Below are 25,364 nucleotides of genomic sequence, written 5' to 3'. Positions count from 1 at the left end.
GCTGCGCAGCGGTTTGGGGCAGGAAGTGAGGAATACCACCAAATTGAACTCAAGTAACAGTGCGTTTGGGGAGGTGGAATCCAACTACCGGGACTTCGGCCAGAACATCTGTCTAGACGACTATGCTCTTGCAAAAATGTTATGGGATCTTCGATGGCAAGAAGTGGTCAGGATCTTGGTCAGAAGCAAGAGTAATCTGACTGCTGGCCACTGCCCCGGGCAGGATTTGTCAGCAGCTGTGGAGCCAGGGTGCCGCATCCTGCAGAGCCATACAAAAATGCCCATGGCAGGCATCATGCCGAGAGCAAGGGTATGACAGCCCCTTGTTCTGGGGTAGCGAGGGCAGTGAATGCAGGACCTGAGTCCATCACATCCTGTAATGCAGATCAATGACAGCTAGGGCTCAGCTGCCTCAACTTTAACTTTGCAAGCCAAAATTGTACTTACTGAAATATTTAATCTCTAATATTGGTGGTGTGTACAAAACAAGAGTATGAGCTAGATTTGGCTTTGGCTTTGCAAGAAAACAAAAGCAAGTAATAAAATTTAGAAAGAAGGAGCTGGCAACGGATAAGTTGCCATCAGAAGTTGGTGACTGTCCTCCTTGATGACGGCGCTATGGCCTCAGAGAGCGGCTCCTGTAATTACCTAGCCAAGTCTGCAAGCGTGTGGGCAGGGGAGGGAAGAAGAAATGATACTTAGCTCATATTACAGGGTATTTCTTTCATTTCACTCATTACCTCAATTAGACAAAGTCAAAATCTGCGTTTCATCCACAGGGATTTCTGGGATGGAACATTTGCACCTGGTCTTGCCTTTTTTTTTTTTTACCAGGGGTTCATCTCTGGTGTAGCACTTTTTTAGTATTTTTGTTCTAGATGATAATAGACTCATACAGTACATACAGTAGCTTAAAATGTTAATGTTATTGAAGTATATCATTTCGATGTTAATGCTCTGTGCCAAAGAATTCAGATACTGAGGCAGCAGAGAGTATAAATGCAGTTGACTAATATTTAATTTACCTCTTCTTGCTCTTGTTCATATGGTTCTTCCTATCCACTCCCCCAAAACTCACTGCTGGTTTTGTAGCAACGTCAGCAGTTCTCAGTCACAGCTCTCACAAGCCCTATTTAACTTCTCCCAGTTTAACTTCTAATTCTTTTGTCAAACAAACATCTTCCATTTTGCCCCAAGGCTTCTTTCTCTTTTTATACAGTCTGACATTATGCCACTTCCAAGCTCCATTCTGGCCATATCTCAAGGAGAAGTGGCATTACCTTGGCCTGGCAGGGATTCCTAGGTACTCCAGCATCTGGCATCAGCAGTCTACCACTCTCTGTGGATCAGTGCTAGGAAGCGACACAGAAAATCTTTTTCCCAGCTACTCGTTTTCACCTGGGAAGGGCAAGACCAACTCGCTGTCATGTCCCACGGGCAGCATCCTGCGGCCATCTCGCTCTTCCTATGGTTTTCACCACTCTCCCCCAGTACCCCAGATCATCCCTGCCCAGTCCTCCCTCCTCTGCAGCCCTGCCTCATTGTCCTAGTCTCTTATCATCTAACTTCTAGAGCTTTCCTCTTCTGGCTGCTTCTGCAAGTCTCAGTCTCCTTGCCTGGAGACCCAGTGCTGGCCTGAGGCTTCACCCTTCTGAATCCTAGCTGTGCCCTTCCCTGCACAGCTACCAGGTGGCTCCCGTAGAGTTTTTGTTCTGCCTTTTGTTCCACCTGTATTTCATTCACAAAGACTTCCCACCACTCCTTGCTCCAACGAGATGTAAAGGAGAGGAAGTCTCATTTATTACTTGCCCACCACCTCACAGGGCACAGCCCTTGGTAGCTGTGAGGAAAATCCTGGGTTGTATCCAGTCTAGGTATTAATTTGCAAGAAACTTAACCACTAAAATAATAACAGAAATCTCTACTGAGATCTGGATGTATTTGTGAGAGGAAATTTTTCAAGGGTTTAAACATTGGCCAGATGTTTCACACACAGATGAAAAGCACAACTTAGATACAAAGACTACTCAAACCGAATTTCTGATCTTTGCTTGAGAGCAGAATGACACCAAACCATATTGACAGAAATGTTTGAAGAATCTGCAAACCATTCAATGCAACAACGTATTTTTGCCAAACCTTGTTCTGGCTGAAAGCACTGATGTTGGTGAAATCAAGTAGAAGCATATTTCTGGTAAAAAAATTTCTCTCTATTTCCCCTCACCTCCTTTTACCCTGACCAGGTAGACAACTAATGAAATACACTCAGAGATGTACACACTGCTGGTCTTCTGTTATCATACTCAATCAATAAGAACAATTTAGAGCGGCGGTAACCTCTCCATGCATACTTCCATTGTCCCAAGGGATCAATATAATCAGTATCGCAGCTGGCTGGTGAGAAATAATGAGATTATGATAACAAAAAGGCAAGCTTTCCAAATTTTTTCTTAGTGTATGCCAAAACATCATACTTTTCTATCTGTCCATAAAGGACAAAATAGCAATATTTAAGGATATTTTATCTATTAAAAAGAAAAAAGTATATAAAAAGTATGTTTTTATCTATGATTTCTTGAACTTTAACTTTCCTTGCGAATGCAGTATTTCTTTCCCTTAAAAGCAACTGTGAGATTTGACTTCTTCCTTCTTGGAAAGGGGCCATACATTTTTAAAACTATACCAAATTTTCCACAGATTTCTCCTGAACAGGACTGCCATTTGCAAAAATCTTGGTTTTGTTTGATAGTAATACTTGTCTATTCATGGCTAAAATTCACCTAAGGGACACAGCTGATTAAAATCATGCATGTGTATTAAAAAAGCCAAATTATTCTAATAGTCTTAGCACTTACGTGGCATGTTTACTGAAACTGAAAAAGCAGAATCTAAGTTCCTGTCCTCCTTCCTGATATTCCTTTTGGATCCCCCCTTGAGTGATGGCATTAGGCTCTGCACCCCCACTTCGAGTCTACTGCTAGTGAGTGCCATTGCTTGTCAGTTTTCAACAGCTTGAGGCAAAGACTGCCTTTATGGTTGCAATAAAGTACTTTAACAGGTTATCTGGGTCCAGTGCTTAAAAGTAGCTACACATCTCCTAGCACACAATCACGTCAGGTCTATTTTAAGGGCAGCTATAAAAGACAGGATCAGCTGAATCCAAATGATGAGCTATACAGCACTATCGGCATGCGGACTGCACTGTCACTGTTTATGGAGTGGTACAGGGGACGTGGGAAGACTAAACATTTATGAGAGGAATGAAGATCATCATCATTTCTACAGTATGTATGGGAACACTCACATTTTACCTACAGTGCTAGTAACAAGTATCTTTTAGCTAGCTAGTTAAATAAATAAATGGATTATATATGAATCTTACCTGGGAGGGAATGAGATGTCCAGTTCATACAATCTGTCTTTAAAGACTGACAGCTCTCTGTCAAATTCTAAAAGCTATAAAAGATAGAAATAAATGTATTCACTCTTTAATGTTGAACTGAAGCAATCTAAAAATACTACATTATATAAAAGAAAATAAATAGAGACTTTGATTACACAGCTTAAGGTATATCCCTCATGTAATAGTTTTTAAAACGTAGTGCAAAACAGTCAGTAGTATTTTGATACATAAACAGTTAATTGAGAAAAGTGTGCAAAATGTTCCTTCTCATCTCAGTGAAACACAATAACACTGGCTTTTTGCAGCAGTGACCTATATGTACACTTAGTATTTCAAGATGGCTATTTTTTTTCAAATTTTATTAGCAATCTTTTTAAAGATAAACTAGACTAGCATTAAAAAGTACAGCAAACTGATATGCTAATCAGCCCACAAAAATGCCAGCAAAAAGTATCATATTACTTTATATTATCTTTAGCTCAGATAAGAAGGTACAACAAACACAAGGATGTGCACATCACTCTTCCTAAGCAAAGACAAGCAGTGTTTTTGTACACCTATTTTGGGTGGTGCACGTCAGATAGCAGAAAGAGGGATACGTGACAATAGGTAAAATGTGTTCCCAGGCAGCAGCCAAGATATAGTACTAGAAGCAATATTTAACAGAGATGTTCATAAGTCTAAATTTAATGTCCTGTATAAATATTAGTCCTTGCCAAATTTGTTTTCCCCCGGGCCTCTACAGAGAAAATAAATATCTGCAGTCTTTTGTTCATAAACACAAACCTGCTCATAACAAGTCAATGATAATCGTCCACATTAAACCAGTAATTGTTCTGATGGACATGAACGACCTTATTTCAGAACCACGGCTGGTATTAAGCCTGACGTCCGAGTGAATTAGCGAGTTAAAAGACAAGAAGCTCATAATCTGCACTGTTACTGGCCGTTGCTCTAAGTGCCACTTTCTATTTTGACAAGCGTGTCATCCAAACAGTATCCCGTACGATGGCGGCGTGTTTGCCCGCTGTTCATTAATCATGTCCCATCTCACAGCTGTGCTGATACCATTGTATGAATGGCAGAGGTTCCCAAAGAAATTAGATTGTCCCCCTCTTTCCCCTCTGCCACCTCATAAATCATTCCTGAAATGTGCAATTAGCAGCTACTTGTACACATTAATTATCTGTGTGAAAAGCAGCTACCTGAACCACCTGCACTGCTGATTAGCTACCTCTCTAAGGCCCACACGGCCTTCTACAGTTTCTACTTGCCGTGTTGCTATATGTACATACTTTTAAAGGAAGATGCCAATTAATGGGCAGCTTTCCCTGTTTTAGTGCATCTGACACCAAACTCTGTGATGGTACGCTGGAAAAGATTTCGCAATACAAGTAACTGTAGATAATTTGTACATGTTTTAACATCTGATCAAAAGCCTGAGAGATCAAAAGCCAAGATGTTTGGATAAATATTTATAAACATCTGTGTGGAAACTTACAGTATGTATCTAATAATAAGCTCAACCCTAAAAATGTTGGGATGGTTCAGTCACTATTCTTACTGAAGCAATCTCAACATACTTTAGAAAAAAATGGGTTATCATGCATGTTTCCAGGCTGTGATCCTATATTTAAGTATGTATAGATACATGTATACCCACAATACATACATACAAACTGGCTATGAAAACATAGGAAAAAAAATGTACCATCCCCAGTTAAAACTTTTCTTTGAAATAGATGTCTATTAATACAGTGCAAATACATTTTTCCTACTGCTGCCAAGTAAAGAGATCAGAGCAGGCAAGTGGAAGCATCAGGAGAAAGAGGGCTATTTCTGAAGTGTGAAAACTGCAAGGACTGAATAAAAGAACAATGCTCCATAGAACACAATGGTATAAATTAGTCATGGGCATTCCAAGGGCTGGCGATGTTAAATAGATGCATTGTCCTCTCACACTAATTCACACTTTCAAAATTTTATACATTTGGACTGTTCTTGCTATGATGATATTTGCAAACTAAATGAAGGCTGAGGTTTCGAGGACTAAGCGTTCTGATGTGCATTACTACGCAAAGAAGTTTCTGATGTGTTTATTTGCTGCAGTTGCTTGTTTAGTTGTGTCTGTGCTATGCAGATGAGCTGCTGACACTGGTGACAGAGAGGACAGATAATAGGAACAAGACTGTATTGTGTGCTGTGCTCTCTATCAGTTCCCCAAGTTTCCCCAGGTAGAGGGACATCTTTAACCTGAAATGACAAAGCCAAAAACTCACGATGACTCAGCTGGATGGCAAAGCCCAACCAGGTGCCTAGAAGAAATATTTAGGGAATGCTTGTTGTAGACAGTTCATCCTCACATGTAAAACAGTTAAATATTTTCACTGAATTATTTGCATGAACTTTTATTTTGTGCTAAATTTTAAGTAATTACTTAATTTTAACAAATTATTTATTTTTTTCCTAGATGTTAAGTGACTATGTTACAGTATCTGTAACCTTCTGTTCAAATGTGTCCACAACTATGCAAACAGACATCTGCTCATTCTTACAAAGGGCAATGACAAGTTATTTGTGTGTTCAGGACTGCATAGTGTGAACCCACCTAACACCTTTTCTTTATTTACCTGGTAGCACTGCAGACAGTGGGGGAGATGAGGGGGAGAAATGATGAAAACTTGAACTGTGCATTTTGAGAAAACTCCAGTTAATTTTTCAGTAGAAGAGCATGATTACTTTTTTTGGTATTAAAAGCACTTGGGTTCTCATTTAAGCCTGTAATCTCAAAATGCAAGATTATTGGTGAAAAACCAAGGCGTTCACTAGGTCTTGTCACAAACAGTTATAAATGTCACTTTCCCTCAATGCAACCTAATAAGAGAAGGAATGGGACCTGACACAGCCATCATTTAATTGTATTTGCCTTATGACAGGTACACGGATGTCTGGAGCTCCTTGGCACTACAGAAAATGAATGTAAATTAATATAGGCAAGATGATACTGAGGAGCAGTCAGAATCTCACGGGGTAATGTCTTTATTTTTAAAGCATGTAACATTGTATTTAGAAAAACCCACACAGAACATACCCTGTTCATGGCAATTTTCAGCACAAACTGCTCACTTACTTCCATATTGTACACTAAACAGGACTGTGAATAATGTCATTGCTCTAAAAGTAAACATGAGTATGTCACTCTAAATGCCTTAAAAATTACAAAGAAATTAAGTTAAAAGCCTAAAAATCAATATATTGTTCTATTTAATTTACTCATTATAAGATCATCCTTAAGAACCAAATCTTTAAGGTGTTACATGATGTGCTGGGGTAATTTGAGCAATTACACAGAGATTTAAAAATGCTGTGGCTGGAAGTTAATTCCAGAACTATATGTCATAGGCAGTTCAGAAGACTTGTTTTTCTCCCCAACTCAATGTCACCAATGTATCTATACCTAAATGATAGCAATGATGATGCAGGGCCTATGTTTTATCTGCTGTAACCACTGAGTTGCTGATACTATGTCAAGATATTTGCTTTACATTGTCCAGTGACCAGCCCAACATGAACGTTTGATTAACATCTTCCAAATGAAAATACCATCCATACATATGACTAATATATCTATAGTTAGCTAATACCCCATGAGACACAGAAATAATACGCCTCGGGGAATACAGCCATGCAGTATGTGTAAGAAGGCACGCAGCATGCATCTGCTGGCCTCTGACTGTGAGAAAAAACTCACAGGGCGGAATATGATTTTTAAAAACAGGTTACATTTATTGATAGGATTCTGCAGTCTGAAGTTATGTATTTCCATTTAGCAAACTTCAGGAGCCAAACGCTTCAATTAATTTGTATACTCAAGCTTCTATTGATCCGAATAGGAATTGGCTTGATATCAATGAAGTTCTCTGCACAGAATTAAAGAATGACTGCACTTGCAGTAAAAGATGTTCCCTTTTCAATTTGAGTAGAATTAAAAGCATTTGGGGCTGTTGCCTGTATCAGTTGCAGTGCCCATCACCTCCTAAGGGAATTACAGAAACTGTTGTTTTTCCAAGCAACTGTGTCGCCTGTAAAAGCTGCTGAAGAGTTTCCTTTTTACCTCCCCCTTTTTTTGTCAGCGCTCTGATGTACAAGAACCTTTACTTACAAGGGTGAAGAAGAAGGCAATGCATGACACCAGGGCGTGCAGTCCTGCACAGGCACTGTCTGCAGAACCCATACGCCACTCAGAAAGAAAAAATTGCGTAGCGCTGGACGGATGGTCTCAGTACAGTGCAGTCCTTCCGATGGGGACTCCAGTGAGCTCCCTCGTCCCAGGGCTGGAGTATGGGCTGCAGTTCACTGTCCCTATAGCTCATGGCGCCGTATGTGGCTAAGCAGTGTGTGCTTTGGCCAAAGATAACAATTATCTGTAATACTAAATTTTGATATTTGTAGCTTGACAGTAATCAAAGGATTATAGCAGAGTTTAGCCAGTTGTAGAAATCAGGGTAATTTTGCTTGCTTCAGTTTAAAGCGATGAGGCACTCTTAAAAGGTCAGTGTCCATTGGTATGCTGCAATGGGCCACCTTGGCTAAAATCACACACGTATGAACCCTTTAAAACAGGGCAACTTAATTCAGTCATTGGAGTAGAACAACGGCAATTACTCATCAAGACCTACAGACCAAAGTCAGAGCATTGGTAGATCAGAAGGTGATATTAGCAGCATTTATCAAATCCATCTGCAGGGCCCACCAGAGAATTCACAGCTGTGAAAGGGAAATGAAGTTTCAGACCAAAAAGAGGAGATAAGCATACAGAAATGACCTTAAAGGCTTAAAATATGTGGACACTGGTCACTGTAACCTCCTTTGCCAGTCTTGTGTAGCACACGTTTTTTTTCAAGAGACTTTGGAAATACAGTAATTTTATCCAGCTTCCCAGTCAAAGAAAAATATTTAGAAACTGATTCAGCAGTCTACCGACTTCAAACAAAGGTCTTTGGAAATGCTGATCCCTCCTACTTACCCATGAAAATGTCATACACAACTCTGCTCTAGCCTTATTTTAAAGCTACTGTTTTCTCTTGTTAAGACTTTGTAAAATGATCCATTACTGTATATTTTGAATCTTAATTTCCTTTCTCTCATGAAGCCATTCTTTAAAATTGTGTTTCACAGAAAAAAGCCAAAATTACTGAATATAAATGTACCACTTACACTGCTTTTGAAGATTATTATATTTCTGCATATTTCTGAGAATTTGTCTACGCATCCTGAAAGGCACTGTTGTCAAATCATAAACTCCTACATAAATGTGGGTATGTGGCACCCAGAGAAACTGCACCAAATATACTTTTCTTAGCATTAGAAGAGTTAGGCACAGGCAGTATAGGACTGTTGGCACCAAAGGCTCCCTGTGCCTGTACTAATTCAGAAAACCTTTGATTTCAGTGGAAGCTCCCCCAGGAAAACGCTGTTTTGTTCTTGTTTTGACAATATGCCTCTCTCTCTCTCAGGGGACATTCCAATGGTTTAAAGGACACAAACATTTTCTACTAAGTATTTCAACTTTTTCAGAAAACTGCTCTGGAAAATGCATTTAAAAATAGTATTTCTAGCATGGAAATATTTAGATTGCTTAAAATGTCTAGAAAGAACCACACTTTCCCTTGATGTCTATTGATCACTAGACTAATTACTGGAGACTACTATTGGCTCTGTGTCATTAGAGCTCCCTTTTCTGTCTCCTTGCCTGATGCCTCACATTCCCACATTTCTCATCCTCCTCATACCGCCCGAGCCTGGTTTGTGCTGCAGGGCCCAGGCAGGGGTGGAGATGGCTGCAGCTGCACAGCCCGAGCCCTGAGGACCACAAGGCACAGGTCCTTTACCGGTGGAGGCGTAGCACCATGATACCAGACGCAGTAAAGCCGTACTGACTTTCCAAAGCAGTGGTGTGCTCAGCTGATGGGTAGGGCAGGCTGAGCGCCCAGCACGCTGCAGAGGAATGTGCTCGAGACTCGGGGCTTTCAGCTAGCGTCAAGGTCTAACACAAACACTTCTCAGAGTTCACGTGCTGCAGTATTTCTCATTCTGAAAGGCACTTAGTGCCTTATGATGTCTGTTGGTCCTGTAAGACACGCACACCTGAACACTGATTTGGATAAAACAGTGCTTTCGAACTTTGCCAATTATGTAGCCCTTACATTTTTCCAGTGGAGCCTGTAGCCCTTTTAGACATTTCACAGGCTCGGATTTTGCATATCATCTTGGTTTTCCTAATTGCCCTGTGTGGATCCTTTCAATCCATGTCCACGGACTTCAGGCTGAAATTACCAGGATGGATAAGCTGGAAGTTAAACCCCAGGGCTCAGTCACCCCTCTGATCAGCAACATGCAGCAGAGAATCCAGATCTTACCTTGGTGTATTTTTGTTACTTGAAAAAAACCACCACCAACCCAGAATCCCGTTGTACTACTCAGGTGATTAGTTCTCAATAAGGAGACTAAACTTAAGAATATGTAAAGAATAAACTAGTTAGTTAAGAAGTTAAAAGCACTGAATCAGGTTGAGTATAGCGTCTCACTCATGCAGCAGCAGTTACCTGCATTAACATTCTGCTGACAAGAAAAGCACCCTGTCACATCGCAAGGGCTCCTTGCCGAAATGCTGCTCTGCAGAAGCAAATTGGGTCCCATCCCTCCCGCTTTACACCACCTGACGAAGAGCCCAAAGCATCTGAAATGCAGCACAACCGCTCACAGCTTTCAAACACAGAGACTACAGCTCCCATCATCCTATGCTCCAGCCTGATTTCTCCAAAGAGTGTTATTTGCTCTTCAGTGACTCTACCAGCTCGTCAAAGTCTGAATGCCTGCTTCCTGTTTTCTAATGGTAAAAAGTAGATTTTGACACTCGCTCTCCTGGGATGCCTGTGCCTACCTTGATTTAAAAATACTGACTCTGCAAAACTGCATTCGTGCAAACTGCCTTTTTCAAAACGTTACAGGAATAGACACTTTAACACTATTGTAATTAATTCATAAACTGTGCACAACAGCTTGTAATATAGCTCATTCAAAATGGCAAGAATGACTGAGTGTATGCTAATTTTAAAACAAAAAGATTTTCATTAGGAATATCCTGCTTGCAGATGTGACGGATTCAGTGGATTACTTCATGAAACTTTACATGTCTGTTACTGTGAAAACGTAACATGAATTTCTACCATTAGGGAGTTAAAACCAGCATGTACTGTCCTGTCAAATTGTCAGTTTGTGAGCTGCAATTTGAAAAAAAGCATGGAAATATGTTGAATACAGTTTTACTATTAGTTCTAGAGTGAAGAAAAATGGATCTTTCTTGAAGAAAGACCATGATCCATGTTTCTTACTTGGGCTAAACTCCCACTGTGGGTTAAAACTTCTCCTGAACAAGGCCTATGAGGCAGGCTTGGCTGACACGAGATTTCTGGGGAATGGGCAGGACCCCAGAGGCACCTGAATACCCAGCGTCCCACTCCAAGAGGGTGTTTGGGGAGCTCCGGGCATCCACGCTGTCTTCCCCATGTACAATCGAGCATCTTGAAAGGTCATCTAGAACTTCCAGACACCTAAAATTTGAGGTGTTTCTGTCCCAGAGGGGATTCAAATTCATAGCCCTCCCTCTCTGGAGCTGCCAGGCGCCTGCAGGTGGAGGAGCCTGGGAAGGGAAGGGAAGGCAGGGAGGGAGCACCTCCTGCCAGGCCCAGGCTCGGGCACGCAGATGCCTGCAAGCAGCAGGGCAGTGAGAGATGCCGAAGGCCACTCCTGAGATCAGAGGAGATCTGAATTCCAGCCTCTTCTTCCTATACTGTTTTTCTTTCAACACCTATGTAATGTTAAATACAGAAACAGTCCTAAGACCAGGGACCAGAGCCCATGTCTCTGCATCCTCTTGCATGTCACAAAGGTTAAAAAGGGCGCCCCTAGGCCAAAGCATGTTAGCAGATCATACTGACTACAGGCTGAATTATAGAGTACAAATACAGATGTTGGACCTCTTCTTTAGGTGATCCTTAAACAACTACCAATGGCTAAAAAAATAAATATAGCACAGTACATCTGAATTAGCCTTAGGACTTACAATAGCTGTATAGAACAGGACAGGGGGACAAAAGGTCACAAAATAATATTTTTAACTTTGTGATATGGGCAAATTCTACACCAGAATAATACATTTATCTGGAACATGAAGCTGGTGGTAAATAGCTAAGCCAGCACATCTGGATTGACTTCTGCTTGCAATCTGGCTTTACATTTATGTTTGCTAGTGAGAACAATTTATTGATAATATTTCCTATCTCTGTTATTACTCATTTTGCAGTTTGTCCAATGGCATATCAACTAACCACTAACTTAAGCAAATGCAATTCCAACCATGGGAATACTGTTTCTGAGTAAAGGAATAGTGCTCGAAGCCATTTTCCTACTAGTACTTTATGAAAATCAGGCATCTCAGATGACCACCTTAAATAAAAGAGGCAGTTTCAGGATGCATAGGATTTCCTTATGACCAGTCCTAGGTAACAATTGTCCTAAGCAATCAATTTCCTTCCTCTATCCTAATTTGCCCTTATACATCATATTCAAGATTTTATCTGGACAGGGGCTGGTTGGCTCAGTGGATAAACCTCTGCCTTTTCACCTCTGGGATCATGGTTCAAGTCAAACCCTGATGAAATGCATTTGATCGTCCTAATCTAGTTCTTAGTGGACAGTATTCCCATTATCTTTAAAAGGGTCAGAGCCAAGGCCATTGGGAAGAGTGCATTGTGCTATATCTTGTCTGTTGATTAATACATTTTCAGTGATGCCAGATCCTTAACCTCCATGAGCACACATATTCTCACAAAAAGCTTAATAAAGGTCCCTTATGGACTAAACCTTTCTTCTCAATTTGCGTATCTTTTCAAGATTTCCTGGCAATATTAAAAAAACCCACAAATAAATTACTCATTATTTAAAAGTATGTTTGCCTGAACTGTTTGTAATAACAACTCTTAAGTTAACTAGCATGATAACAGATCACTTTAAATCATTACTTGGCATAGGGAGAACAAGACCTTTATAACTCAGTCCATTTTTACAGCACATTGTAATTTTCTTCTCAGACCATATCAGTTCAAGCTAAACAGACACACAGAATAAAGGGAACCTACCCTCGAAGGCTGATTTCACTGTTTGAAACATAGAAATCCAGTAAGAATGTGCTCTCTGTAGAAGTTCACTGTTTGTTCTCTGCAGCAAGAGGACTGCTGAAGGACCACTGATAGCAGCATGAAGCTCTTTGCTTATTTTTTTCCATTATAATAACAATTAAAGTAAGAAATCGAACCACTTCCATTTCATGAATATCTAGGCTGGAGATCACTGGGCTTTTCTGTGTAACTATCTCAAATCTGTTTTGGAATTAATGCTGGTAACAACAACAGTGTCCTCTGAACCATCTGATTATCCAGGAGCTACTGTGCGGCTGGCACCCTCAGTCTGACCTCTTCTACCTCCAAGCAGCAGAGGCCAGGGGAGCAGTCGAGATCACGGACTGCCAAGACACACGTCCCTGCGAGAGCGGGGCCGGCGCTGCCCAAGGGCAGCAGAGGACAGCAGGAAGGAGTGATGACCGGTGTAAGCACAGCTATAGAATTAGTCACCAGTTTCCATGAACATCAACGGACAAAAGAGAATATCATTTTAGTAGGAACAACACCAGGTTCAACTCTTAAGACAATTACCTCACTGATTACTTTTATTACACAGTTGTGGTCAAAATCTTAAGGACAGTACGTTAGCTTCTATGTGGATTGATTCTTTAATATGGTTCATATGAAAGACAGGAACGTATGCACCATTTCTCATTTCCAACTGTGGTTAAAGATTATAGTATTATTCCTAATAACTAAATCATTCCTCTGTAGTCATTAAGAGTTCCTACATTCTTACTATATATTTATTTAACTGACTACTGAAGAAACAGCATTTAGCTTGCGGTTCTTTTGTACAAATCAATAACATGATTGTAATTTTTTCATTAAATAATTATCTCTGGCTTGCTTTTCTTTTGATTGTTTTGAAATTAAAAGGGAACTCCTAAACACAAGATACTTTGAAAAAAACACTTATAGCCTGATTTATCACAAATGATTAAGGAATTTGAAACAAGAACAGTAAAAGTATAGATTTATTCAAGGACTCCCTGCACACTGCTACTCTCCTGAAAGCATTGGCATGCTAATTTTTATCACTTGAGAGCTGGCAAATCCAAAGCTATGACCAAATTTTGTGTGAGTAATGTACTGGTGAGTTAGCGTAAGGCCAGAAGAGTGGACAGCACTGCAGACCCACCCCAGAAGCCCAGAGAGAAGGCCTGGGCATTCCCCAAGTCCCCCCTTGCGTGGGGACTCATCGTGGTCTCTGGGTGGGTGAGGAGCAGGAGCACAAAAGAGGAGTGGCTGGGACATGGTTGCTGTTCCCAGCTTGGGGCTGCTGCCTCTTGAAGGGTGTAAGCAACCAGTTCAGATCAGAGAAGCCTCATCTGTTCTTTAACCACTGTTCATGGGCAAGTCTCTGGAGCAGGAGGACACAACAGTGCTGTACGGCACAGCTTGGCTATATCCTACTGTCAAAGTCAGAGGTGTTAAACTTTTTTTAATTCAAAAGCAACAACTTAAACTGGAATCTGTCTGACACTAAGTGAAACTGTACATGTTGTACCTCCTCTTCTCCCACCTTCCTCATTGCCACTCCGTAACACCCTTCCCCATAGCAGCTAGACACGGTAGTTCTGTTGTAGTTATGGGAGTTACACCCTGGTCCATCTGATGTACTACAAGTTTGATGTGCAATTCAGAACATACGAATTAAATACTAAGACAATTTTACATTATTGCTACAGCTATTTTCAAATAGGTTTTCTTTTTTTGCTATCACTACACAGCTGGATAAATCTGGGTGTTCCTTTCTGAAATAAAATGATGCAGAATGGTCATTGCACTTCCAGGTAATAAATATAGGTAACTGCTAAGTTAACGTTGGAATAAGCTGCAGATAAGTCTGGATAAGATACAGATTAGTTTGGAAAAATTAGACCTGACAGACTGCTGTATGCATTTCAGACTGAATTTCTGTTGAACAGATAATTTGTATCTATATCAGATTTTTCATAAAAAAAAATACTCATTTTTATAAATATATCCTAAGATTCTTTTTGTTGATTGCAATGTAAAAAAGAAGGAATAACTGTGTATGGATAATGATAAAGTAGCCTGTTGATAATAAATATTTGTCAGGTCTTGTCACATCTGTACACATTCCAATGTTACTGAAGAGACACCACACTGATAAAAAAAAATACCCTCAGAAAAATCAATGGATTTTGAGCTAAAGCAGTTGCTAAACACACAGAAAACATCTTTATCCAACAGCCATAGTGCTGTGAAAATTCCCAAGCCTTGCATTGGTACAGCTAAGGAAAATTTAATCTTCCCAAATACTCATCAGGGCACTCCATCCTGCAGACCTGACAGCCCCACTTATAATTAATTATACAATTTCGATGGGAATATCGACTAAACAAAGCTATAAATCATAGAAAAAGTCAATAGGCATGGACACATTCAATCATGTCCCGACCAATGATTACTACTCTTAAAATACAATAATTATTTTCAGGAGCCAGCTTGAATTAAATTTCTGTCAGGCTGGTACAAGACCGGCGGTTGATGAAGGATGCGATGGATTTTTTGGGTTGAATTCGGCACAGAGACATTTATCCTTTTAGATAGGTAGTTTGTTTTTAGTGATCATGGTGCTGCGTGTTTAACTAGACCATGAAGATTAGATTATCTCCAATGGCTCATTATATCGTTTATCTTTTCCTTCCATGTTTGATCTGGAAGATTTCCCGCTTCTTGATGCATGAATGAAATGACTGCTGATTTTGAAATGGAATGTGCTTAAGTGGGATTCTGCCTATGCCTTCACGCACCACGTCCATGTATGTAAAGTCAACCAGCAGTCACCCGAAATACCACTGGGATGTGGTAAACGGCAGCAACAAGAATAGCTTTGCACAGCTTCGGAAATGTACTGGGAAAAAATAAAAATGACACACATTTGAGTTGTTTTAAAAAAAGCTAAAAAAATTATTATACTAATACACAAGAGGAAAATCTGGGACAAGAATGGGATTAGTATGGAAACAGGAATTGGGATTAGTATTATTACTTTGAATTAAATGTCCCCCAAACTGCAAAACATCAGTGAAAGAAACGTTACGTATCTCCCAAGGATGCATTCACCTTGTAAATTTTTTTAAAAAACTAACCCCAAATCAGCTTATCTCCCAGTAACTGTGTTTTTAAGATATGTTGCCTACACAGATACTTCTCATGGTGAGCATATGTGCCATGCATGCTGTGAGAAGGGACAGCAGTCCCAAAAAACAGGATGGATGTCAACAGATGCTGAAAGGAGAAACAGATCCTGACTCTTCTCATGAGTCTGACTCATCAAACGCTTCTGACCTCAAGAACTGAGTGAGATCTCAGATTCTCACATGGAATTAATCTCCTAGGTGCAAATCAGCTTAAAAACAGAGAGGGTTATAGGGCTTCAGCTGTCCTCCTTGCTCTGGATCCTTGCAGACAGCCCTCCAAACAGCCCAGTCCTCTACGAACAGCAAGAGAATAAGCCATAGGTAGGAGAGAAGAGAGAAAGGGGAGAGTCATGGATCCTCTGTAAATCCCATTCCTAAGCAAAAAGTAGCAATACACTGTGTGAGCAGGCACAGCGTGTAATTGATAGAGTGCAGCAAAACCGAGAGGTGGGGACTAGGGCAAACACGAAGAGGTGTTCAAAAAAGCTGAGACGCAGAAGATGAATCCCTTGTCTTCTTTTATTTTGGGTATGAGGAAGGAAGGCAAAATTCAGTCACCCTGAGGAAAGGACTGAAGAAAGAAGGGGAACCTTGGCTACATTGTCAGCCTGCACAAACAACTTTGACACACACAGTTTCCGCAGAACACACAAAATTTTCTGAAGATTTTGTGTAGCGTAGCTTGCCCTATTTGTACAGGTCAGAATATTCAACATACGAATGCCGTTAGTTTATGCACACATAGGCAGGTCAAGACCTGACACAAGCTAGCGTAGCTCTTCTGATGTCAAGTGAAGTTGGGCCAGTTTCCACAAGCAGAGGGTCTGGCCTGTGACATCCACAATAAGACTCCCGCATGCCATATGCACATTCCTGACTTTTATCTGTGCGTAACCATTTTTTTTTTTTCTTTTGGATGCTTAATGTTTTTCCTTTAGATACATAACTCCTAGGCACCTTAAATGGAATTGAGAAAGTGCAAGCAGTGATATAGAGATATTCCAAAATGAAGTGGCTACATTTTGAAATAAAATCACCTTAAAGAAGATGTAGAGCCATACAGAAAAATCGTAGTCCTCATTACAAATCAGAACGTTAGTGTTCCCTGTCTGCTTTCTCCAATTAGGAAGCCCTATATGATTTGCCACAGTGCCAGTCTGCTGCAGGGTTTGAGCTTTGTATTCTATTTATTCATGTGTTTCCATTATTCTTTGTAGACTCAGAAGACCCAGATATTTTCAGAACAGCTTTGCATTAAGGGCTTTTCCTAAGTTACTACAGTGCACAATGAAGAGCTAGTAAAGAAAGGGGATGCTGGAAGAAATGCAGACCAGAGGACAGAGAAGAAAAGTGAATTCACATATATTTAATTTACAGGTTTTTTTCTGTGAAAAAGGTAAACAGATGCCAAAGTTAAGAAGCTGTACACAAAATAACTGGCTAAACTGAGGAGGAAATTTGGAACAGTTATTGTGTTGGATGAATTCTCTCTTCTCATTCTGTAGACAGGAGGGCTGATAAGGATAAATGGCTGGTAGAGAAACGCAATTAGTATGTGAGTTTCCAACTTATTCCTTCAAAAGTGTTTAGCAATGAACTTACCGCAGTGCCATTGTTATCTCTAAATACGTCTTGATTAAAATAGTCAAAGAGCTTCTTTTCTAATTGTAGCATAACCTAAAAAAAAAATAGAGGAGAAAGGTCAGCAAAGCTCTTGGACTCAGCTACCTAATACAGAGCTGTTGGAAATGACCCTTTTAGAGACATGCAACCCTTTAAAACTACATGACATTTCTACATGTCTAAAGCTCCTTGTCAGCTTGCCCATTTGGTTGACTGGCAATCACTTAAAAAGATCCAATTAACTGAGCATTAGGTGTGACAATCTATATCCCTCCCCTCCCTTTAAATTATCAGTTTGAAACAACTATATTCATGCTTTGTAGAAAAGAAAGTGAACATTCGACAACGTTTCTATTTACACAGGGGGTACAGAGGGCATTAAGTTGTTTACCTTTCGGTCATTATCAGATTCACGAAATATTAGCTTGACTACTTCATTTGTGTCAGCTGCCCGGATAGTCTGCATTGTAGCCTTTGCACATAGTGTCTAACAAAAAACACAAAAGGAGAAAGGGAAACTAGTTTATATGAAACATAAGGCCACATTTAATTGAACTTTATCAATCTATGTATCTTCAATGCCCACCTGAGAATATGATTTGCTGTAGGTCAAAATACAAAGCATTACTAACTTAAGTCACTTCCACTCATGATGGATTTAAAACAATAAACTGAATTATGTCTGGGGAGAAACAGGCAATATTAAGAAAATAACAATCAGATAAGTCAAATACTCTTAACTTACTACCACACACATTACTTTTAAACATTGTCAAAAGCCACTTCCTACAGCTAATGACTCCACAGCCCCACCAGTTTCTGTACAGCATTCTTAAAAGGTGATAACTACATTGGCACTACAGTTCTGTGGGTTAACTCTTGTTTGCAAAAACTTCTGCCTTGTCCATGAATGTTCCGAGTACAATTTAAAAGTCCCAGCAACACTTACGCAATCTGACAGCAAGTTTCACAGTTTACTCTGGATAGCAAATTCCCCATGCATCATCCTTTTAAATAAGAGACAACATCCCATCTCTAGGTGTTTTGAGGACTGGGTGTCTAAAACATAATCTCAATCAACACTTTATCAGGCACAGAGGTATGAATTTCCAAGGAAGTATCAGGCCTCGATTCACTTGCCATTCACCTAGTTGGGGCCCAGTTTCAATGGCAATCAAAGCTGACCTAGAGAATAATACAGAAGAGGTTGTTTAAAGGGCTTGCTCTGTTGCATTCTAACAGGTGAAAATCTGGAGCTTTTAGCAAAGCAGTTAGGTATATATTTAACTTAAAAATGTACTTTAGATTCACTGAACCCATACTTTCAGTGAAGCTTTAAGTGCGTTAAGTGCTTTGAAATGCAGAAATAGACTACATCTTAACTGTGGGGTAGGCAGGCTTCACAAAGTGCTCTGTAGTTATCCAGCTTGGGCAAAGCTACCGGATGGTGTGTAATGCTACCCCAGCCTTGGGCTGCCCGGGCTGCTGGAAACCACAAGGCAGAAGACAGAAAGGGGAACTGAGAAAACGTTGGCATTACTCAAAGACAGCGAGAATATGGCCAAGACGTGCACCCACACCTGGGAGGCAGTTCAGCATCCTTCACTACAGCTGCGGCACAGGCTGCTGATAGGATCTATGCACAGCCCTGGATAAGGATATTGACAAAGACTGTCCTTCTGAATAAAAGCTTATTTTGCTAGAGGTTCTTAACAAAAGCCTGATAAAGAAGGTAACTCAGTCAAGAAGAGGCTAAGAGGTGACTTCCCTTCTCCACGCAGTTTCCATTCCTTTTCGTAATGGCCAGACAACAGATTTTCATTTTGCATAATATTCACTTATAAAGTTAAGTATGTTCTGTAGTAACAGGGTAACAGAATTTCAGATCCTGCTACATGCTTGTTTCTCTCACAAGCAGGAATACTTATATTGGGATTCATTATTAGAAATGCCGTATCTGTCAGACACAATGCCAGGAAACTACAGCTTACTTCTCAGCTCCCCATTCTGCATTTCTTCTGAAGGAAGAAATACACGCCAAACATGTCTTTACACAAAAGTCCATCTGCTTCCAAATATTTTAGATCTCAGCTGAGGTCACCAGTGCTAGGATGGCAACAATCTGTCAACGGGCTTTTGCCCCCCTTTGATAGACAGACATTAAAAACCCGACCCTTGATAAAGGCCCCCCTGTGTTGCCATAGTACAAACAAAAAGCAACAAGCTAAGCAATTTCATTTTTAAAGGGTACGTTGAGCGTGATTCAGTGAAAATGAAATACAAATCCGATTTTTTTTTCTCCGAGCCCGTGAGCCGAACAGGAGCCGATTCCCCACCCCACTGAACAAACGATGGACAAATTTTTCTCGATTCGTCCGCACCCCCCGCGCCCCCCAAACCCGTGCCATCTCTACAGACACCCGACTCCGGGTCCTGTCCTGAAAAAACTCGACCCGCTCACGGCACCCGGGCGGCCGCAGGTGCCTGCGAAGGCAGAGCCTCCGCAGGGCCACAGCTGCGGGCCGCCCCCGGAGCACGTCCTCGGTCCTGCCGAACGCCAAGGCGGTTTTTGAGGGGCTTGCGCAGGAGGGGGTGCCGGCGGCGGCCGGCCGGGCCCAGCTCTGCCCGGCAGGCAGGGGCAGAGGCGCGGCGGGGCACGGCACGGCACGGCACGGCACGGCACGTCGGGGCCCGGCCCGGCGCGGCAGGGCCCGGCGCGGCAGGCTGCGCTCCCGCTGCGGCTGGCCGCGATCGCGGCGCCGGGGCCTCCTCCCGCGCCCCCCGGCCGGCCGGCTTTGTCCGCCGCCCACCGACGTGCCGTTCCGCCATCTGCGCCTGCAGGCCGGCCCCGCCGAGGTAAGAAGCCAGCAGCGAGCCCTTCCCGAAGTGCGCGCCCTCCGCCGCCGGCTATTGAAATTCAGAGCACAGAGCGGCTAATCGGGTCAGGCCCCAGAAAATACCGCTTCGGGCTCATGTGTCACAAATCAGTCTGGTCGCCTTTACCCGGCGCACCAGATTAGAACAAGCACCCGAACAAACCAAAGCGGAAAACCCGCCGCTCTCTAAAGCTGGTTTCTAAAGCCCTAACAAATCGCTCCATCTTTCACTCATTTAAACTTTCCAAATGAGGGTCAGTACGGTCCCCGAGCATCCAAATGCTAATGCGCTTAAGTGCGCTTAAGCAGCTTTCCAGAGTGAATGGGCCAAAGAAGGGCTCGAAAAGACAAGGCAGAGTTACTGTCACTGTCAAAAAGTCATTGTAGCCACCCCCGGAGTGGTCGCAATTCAAGAAATTCATGATTTCTGTCTCTTAAAGGCATCTGCTTGAGAACATTTTTTTTTCCTGAGCTGCTTTATCTCACAACTTCAGGCCCGCTCTAAAGGAAAAAAAACCCGCGATCGACTCTTGAGAACCAATACAGAGAAAGGACCCACATACCTTATTGCTTTCAAATTTCACACGCACAAAAAGTTACCTTATTCACGGACAAAAAGTGATTGGGCAAAGGTTCATTTCTTATACAAGCTGGAGCACTCCTTTTTTCCTCCTCCTTTCAATTTCTACAAAATCGTAGTCACCCAAGCAGAAAACTTTCGGGAACATGTGCCTTTTTAGACAAGTCTACTTATGAAGGGATTTTTTGTTGCTGGTAAAGAAAATCAAAATGCTATGAAAACACACAGTTTCTTTTTGGGTATTGCCTCAAAGGTACTCTTTTACAAAGTTGGAAGAGGGGAAATCAGATATCAAAACTCTACCCAAGTTATCTTTTTAAAAAAATCTTTGTTCTTTGGAAACAAGATTCAGTTAAAAAGTTTGCAGGAGGGCTGTATTCAGAGCTGAGAGAGAACTCGGTATTCAGCCTTTGGTTAGCACACACAGACCTGTCTCATTCCCGTTTTCACATACACTGTCCACACAGGTAGATGCTTCATAGTATTTTTTTAAATAACCCTTTGTGATAATTTATGCATATTGAATTGTAAAACATAGCAATAACTTTTCTGATAATGGCTTTGGAACATAATAAAAATGTACTGTTAAGCAAAACTAGGAGTGAAAGTTTTTTATATTGACAAGAGACAAATCTGGAATTTCTTCTAAACTCTGCAATCCTCTGAAACTGAAAGCCTTTTGATTTACAGCATAAATGCAACCTTCAAAATACATCTGCTCCCATATATATAAAACACATCAAAATGTTTTAGACTGTATTTCTGCATACTTACAGTAAAAAGGGATAAAGACATTAAAACAATTGTGTTATATACATAAAACACATACACAATATTCTACAATATCTATTATAGAATTGCTTTTTATATTGCGTCTATATGGAAACAGTCTGAACAGCTGTGAAATGTACTACCGTTTCCTGCTAGCAGTGCTCTGTTGAACATTGCAGCTGATTTTTCATTGATTTTGCACTCCTGCTTTCTGAACATCCTTTAAACTCCTGAGTCTACCTCTTGATGTGTGAGCTGAGTTATTGCATGCTTGTAATTATTTCAACAAATTTAAAAAAAAAAAAAAAGTGGTATCCAAGCACACACAGACTCAAACTTTCCTATTGCCTCTGTCTACTAATTCTAAAGATCCTTTTTCCCAGTGATTTGAATACTCTTCTCAGGACTTCTTATTACTTTGAATTCTTCTTAAAAAAAAAAAAAAAAGTAGAATGTATTCATTGCTTCTTTATAATTAAAAAAGTGCAGCAAAAGTTGTAATTGCAATTTCCAGTAAACTGCATGGATTAAAACAGACTGCATGGATTAAAACAGAAGTGTTCGTTGCTAGAAGTGCCCGGAGAGAAGTGCAAAGTCTGCAGAATGCTAACATGAGCCAGCTGAAGTAAGGTCTTGAGCACATGAGCAACCAAATCAATTAAATTTAAGATATTTCATTTTACTCCAGTTACATAGTCTGTGGGTTCTGGCGGAATAGAAGAGACAAAGGTACATGTATCGCCTAATTATGACACTGAAATACATCTTCTGAAATGCTGCTCCAACCCCCCAAATCAATCTGACACTTATTAAATTAGGATAATGAAATGCTTTTTTATTATTATCTGGATGCAAATTGTATTTGAAACAATCAGCGAGGTAAAAGATTTGCTACTGTGGGAATAACAGGAAAATCTGTCTTGTTCAGGCTCTTCCTTACCTCTGAGAGGTTGGTATGATTTCCTGGGTATTGGGAATATGCTAACAGTAAATTCACCAAATGACATGATGTCAGAGAAATAAAATTTGCAAGTGAGAAAAACAAAGTTAACTGTAGCTTTCTGAGTCAGTGAAGGTTGTGCATTTAGCTACAGGACAGGTAACATTGTGTTTTTTAAACTCTTATCTGCCATTGCAATGGAGACTTATTTTAGCTAATTTTTCACAACTGTGCAGACGTATTTGGCCATACAGCTGCTGCAAACAATTAGGGAAATTACAGAGCTAAATTCCCCAATGCAAAGCAATCAAAACCCATCTGAGAGGATATACACTTGAAAAAATATCCCTTAGACTATATATTAACTTGTGTTAACTTTAACTCTGTGGAAATAGCAGTAATGTCTCAGATAAGTTACTATGCTTTTAATACTAATAAGGTTCCAGGAGCAGGAATTTAACTCAGCAGTGAGATACATGTTAGTTGGAGACAGAACAAATACAAAAAAGTATTAATGAAAAGTCCACTTAAAGTTAAAAATATGCAAAATTACTTTCTCTTTGAATATTTGCAGAGGAGTAAGCTCATGTCCAGGGGAGCAGAGATGGTGGAGGGGCTGGGTGGGATGGAGAGCGAAAGCCTCCTGCACCGCTCCCGTCTCTCCTCTCAGCACACTGCTTATGTAGCATGTGTACGGTCCATCTTCTGATGGCAAATCAACACAAATTACAGGGCACTGCTGCCTGTATTCATTTTAGGACTGATTTAACTTCGCAGGCAGTTTAGAGCAGCTCCAATTCTACCACCTGTGAAAGCTCGGCGCAGGAGCTGCCCAAGACCTACAGTAGTACTCTCATTTCCACCATGTGACCCTTTTGCCAATTTGTGGCCGAGGGATATTTTGGTTTTAAAACACCTTTTCGGGTAGCATCTGTGACAAAAAAAGCTCAGCACAAAGACCCTATCTTCATGCTTCCATTCTCCCAAAGATTTTCTGCATCCCTAAAATACATGATCCCTGCTGGAAACAACTTGCAGTTCTTTGGGCTCAATTTCACATTAGCTGCACTAAGTTCATCATGAAATGCATTTTCTTGTCTGGAAATTTAGATCATTCATGACATTATCAAAGTGTATCACTAGGCAATGCAAAACCATTTCCATTAGTTTTTCAGGAGCTGCACTGAGTAAACTGAGAGACCAGTTTAACGGCATACCCTCTGTCCAGCAGTACACGTTAACTGCCGGCTCTGTTGGTGGTACTCTCTTGCCTGTTCTATTATTGCTGAAAACAACACCTGGTTCCTACAGAGTTCTCTTTTGCAGTAATGGGTGAGATTTCTGTTTGCTTTGCACATCGGAGGCAGCGGGGCCACGGTCCCAACAGCACTCAGCCGCCGGCGGTTAGCCCCAGCCCACCCTTGGCCCGCGCAGGGAAGGGCGCAGGAGCAGCCAGCTCGGGGCTGTAGACCCGCAGACCAGCCTGCCCTTCCCCAGCTCCGGAGAGACCCGCGAGGTCGCTGACCGTGCCCTCCCTGCCTCTGCGGCTTTCCTCGGTGCCAACAGCTGGTGGCAATGACAGCTCTCTTTTTAATTCTCTTCTTCAGAAAAGAGTCTGAATTAAGTCCAAAATGCCTCTGCCACTAAGATTCTCTGAGATTACAGATCTGGAAGAAAGTGTCGAATGCCCAACCTTACGTTCTTGGAAAGAATGTGCTATTACAGCTCTCTCCCAGGAGACAGGGCCACTAGATTGCAGCTGTCAGCTGCCTCTGAGCATCTTTTTCACCTGGAACATATACTTCTGATGGCAATTGAAAGAAATTCCTCTTGGCATTTGTTACATGTTTAGCAGGAATAAAATTCAATCTGTTTATTAGATGCTCAGCATAACTTAACTCAGCTACTTATAGACACTGTGCTTAATTTACAAACCTCTGCCATTTCAGTCTGACTCCTAATTTTGGCTAACTATCCTAAACATTGTTTTCTTCTGAAACCGAGCAGTTTGTTCAGTTAGCTGTTACTTTGTATGTGACGATTTAATTCTAAAATTATCATCAGTACCCACTGAATAGCAGAACATTAATTACTACTTGCTCACCTACATAGATCCAAAGAGAAAGAATAAGGGATAATAGTTTCTCATACTCCTAATTTTTTCCCTACAGCATCTTCCCACACCCCATTTTGTCAAATTGAGAAAGAGACTTCCATTAGATACTTTGCGGTGCTCTGTTCTAAACAGTTTTGCAAATATAACAATCCCCCATTTTGTAACTATTTTTCTTTTCCAATACTGGTGTTAGATGGACATTTTAAAAAAAAATTATTACTATTAACCCCCTGCCCTGGCCCCGTGTATCTCTTTCCAAGAATTAAAAAATCAGGATAGAACTCGTTTCCACCTCACATATTCACCTGCATGGTGATCAGCTTCTAGTTTTCTCTATCTGACTCCTTTTGGTCAGTTTCCACATCTTTTTGGATTGTCTTGTTTCATTTTCCTGACTATGATCTCCAAGTACAATTTATCCTGAATTGTTTGGCACCTGCGTGCATCAAGAACATAAAACTTTGTAGGGCCTCTGCAGGCAATGGTGAAGTTTTCAGGTAAAGGGTTCCCCTGCCCCCCTTTTAAGCTCTCAGTTTAAATTCACTTGCTGACATTGATAATAAGTTCCAAATGCATTCAGAACTTTGATTAGATCTGGATAAACCCTACACCACTGGAAGTTCTGGAACTTTGAAACAGT

At 41.0% G+C, this 25,364-nt stretch overlaps 1 protein-coding gene across 3 annotated transcripts in view; it reads right to left on the bottom strand.

The window, feature by feature from the left end:
* The window catches only part of INPP5A (inositol polyphosphate-5-phosphatase A), a 259,792-nt gene that overhangs the window by 23,404 nt on the left and 211,024 nt on the right, over positions 1–25,364 (bottom strand). For all 3 annotated transcript variants that reach the window (XM_049811311.1, XM_049811310.1, XM_049811312.1), the window contains exons 10-12: positions 17,833–17,928; positions 17,421–17,495; positions 3,383–3,456 (exon numbers count right to left, since the gene is read on the bottom strand). In XM_049811311.1, the coding sequence (XP_049667268.1) occupies positions 3,383–3,456; positions 17,421–17,495; positions 17,833–17,928 (245 nt within the window). The remainder of the gene's footprint in view (positions 1–3,382; positions 3,457–17,420; positions 17,496–17,832; positions 17,929–25,364) is intronic.

This window comes from Accipiter gentilis, chromosome 9, assembly GCF_929443795.1.
Source record: "Accipiter gentilis chromosome 9, bAccGen1.1, whole genome shotgun sequence".
Taxonomy (NCBI): Eukaryota; Metazoa; Chordata; class Aves; order Accipitriformes; family Accipitridae; genus Astur; species Astur gentilis.
The sequence above is the reverse complement of the archived record's forward strand: the minus strand, read 5'-3'. Positions and strand labels throughout refer to the sequence as shown.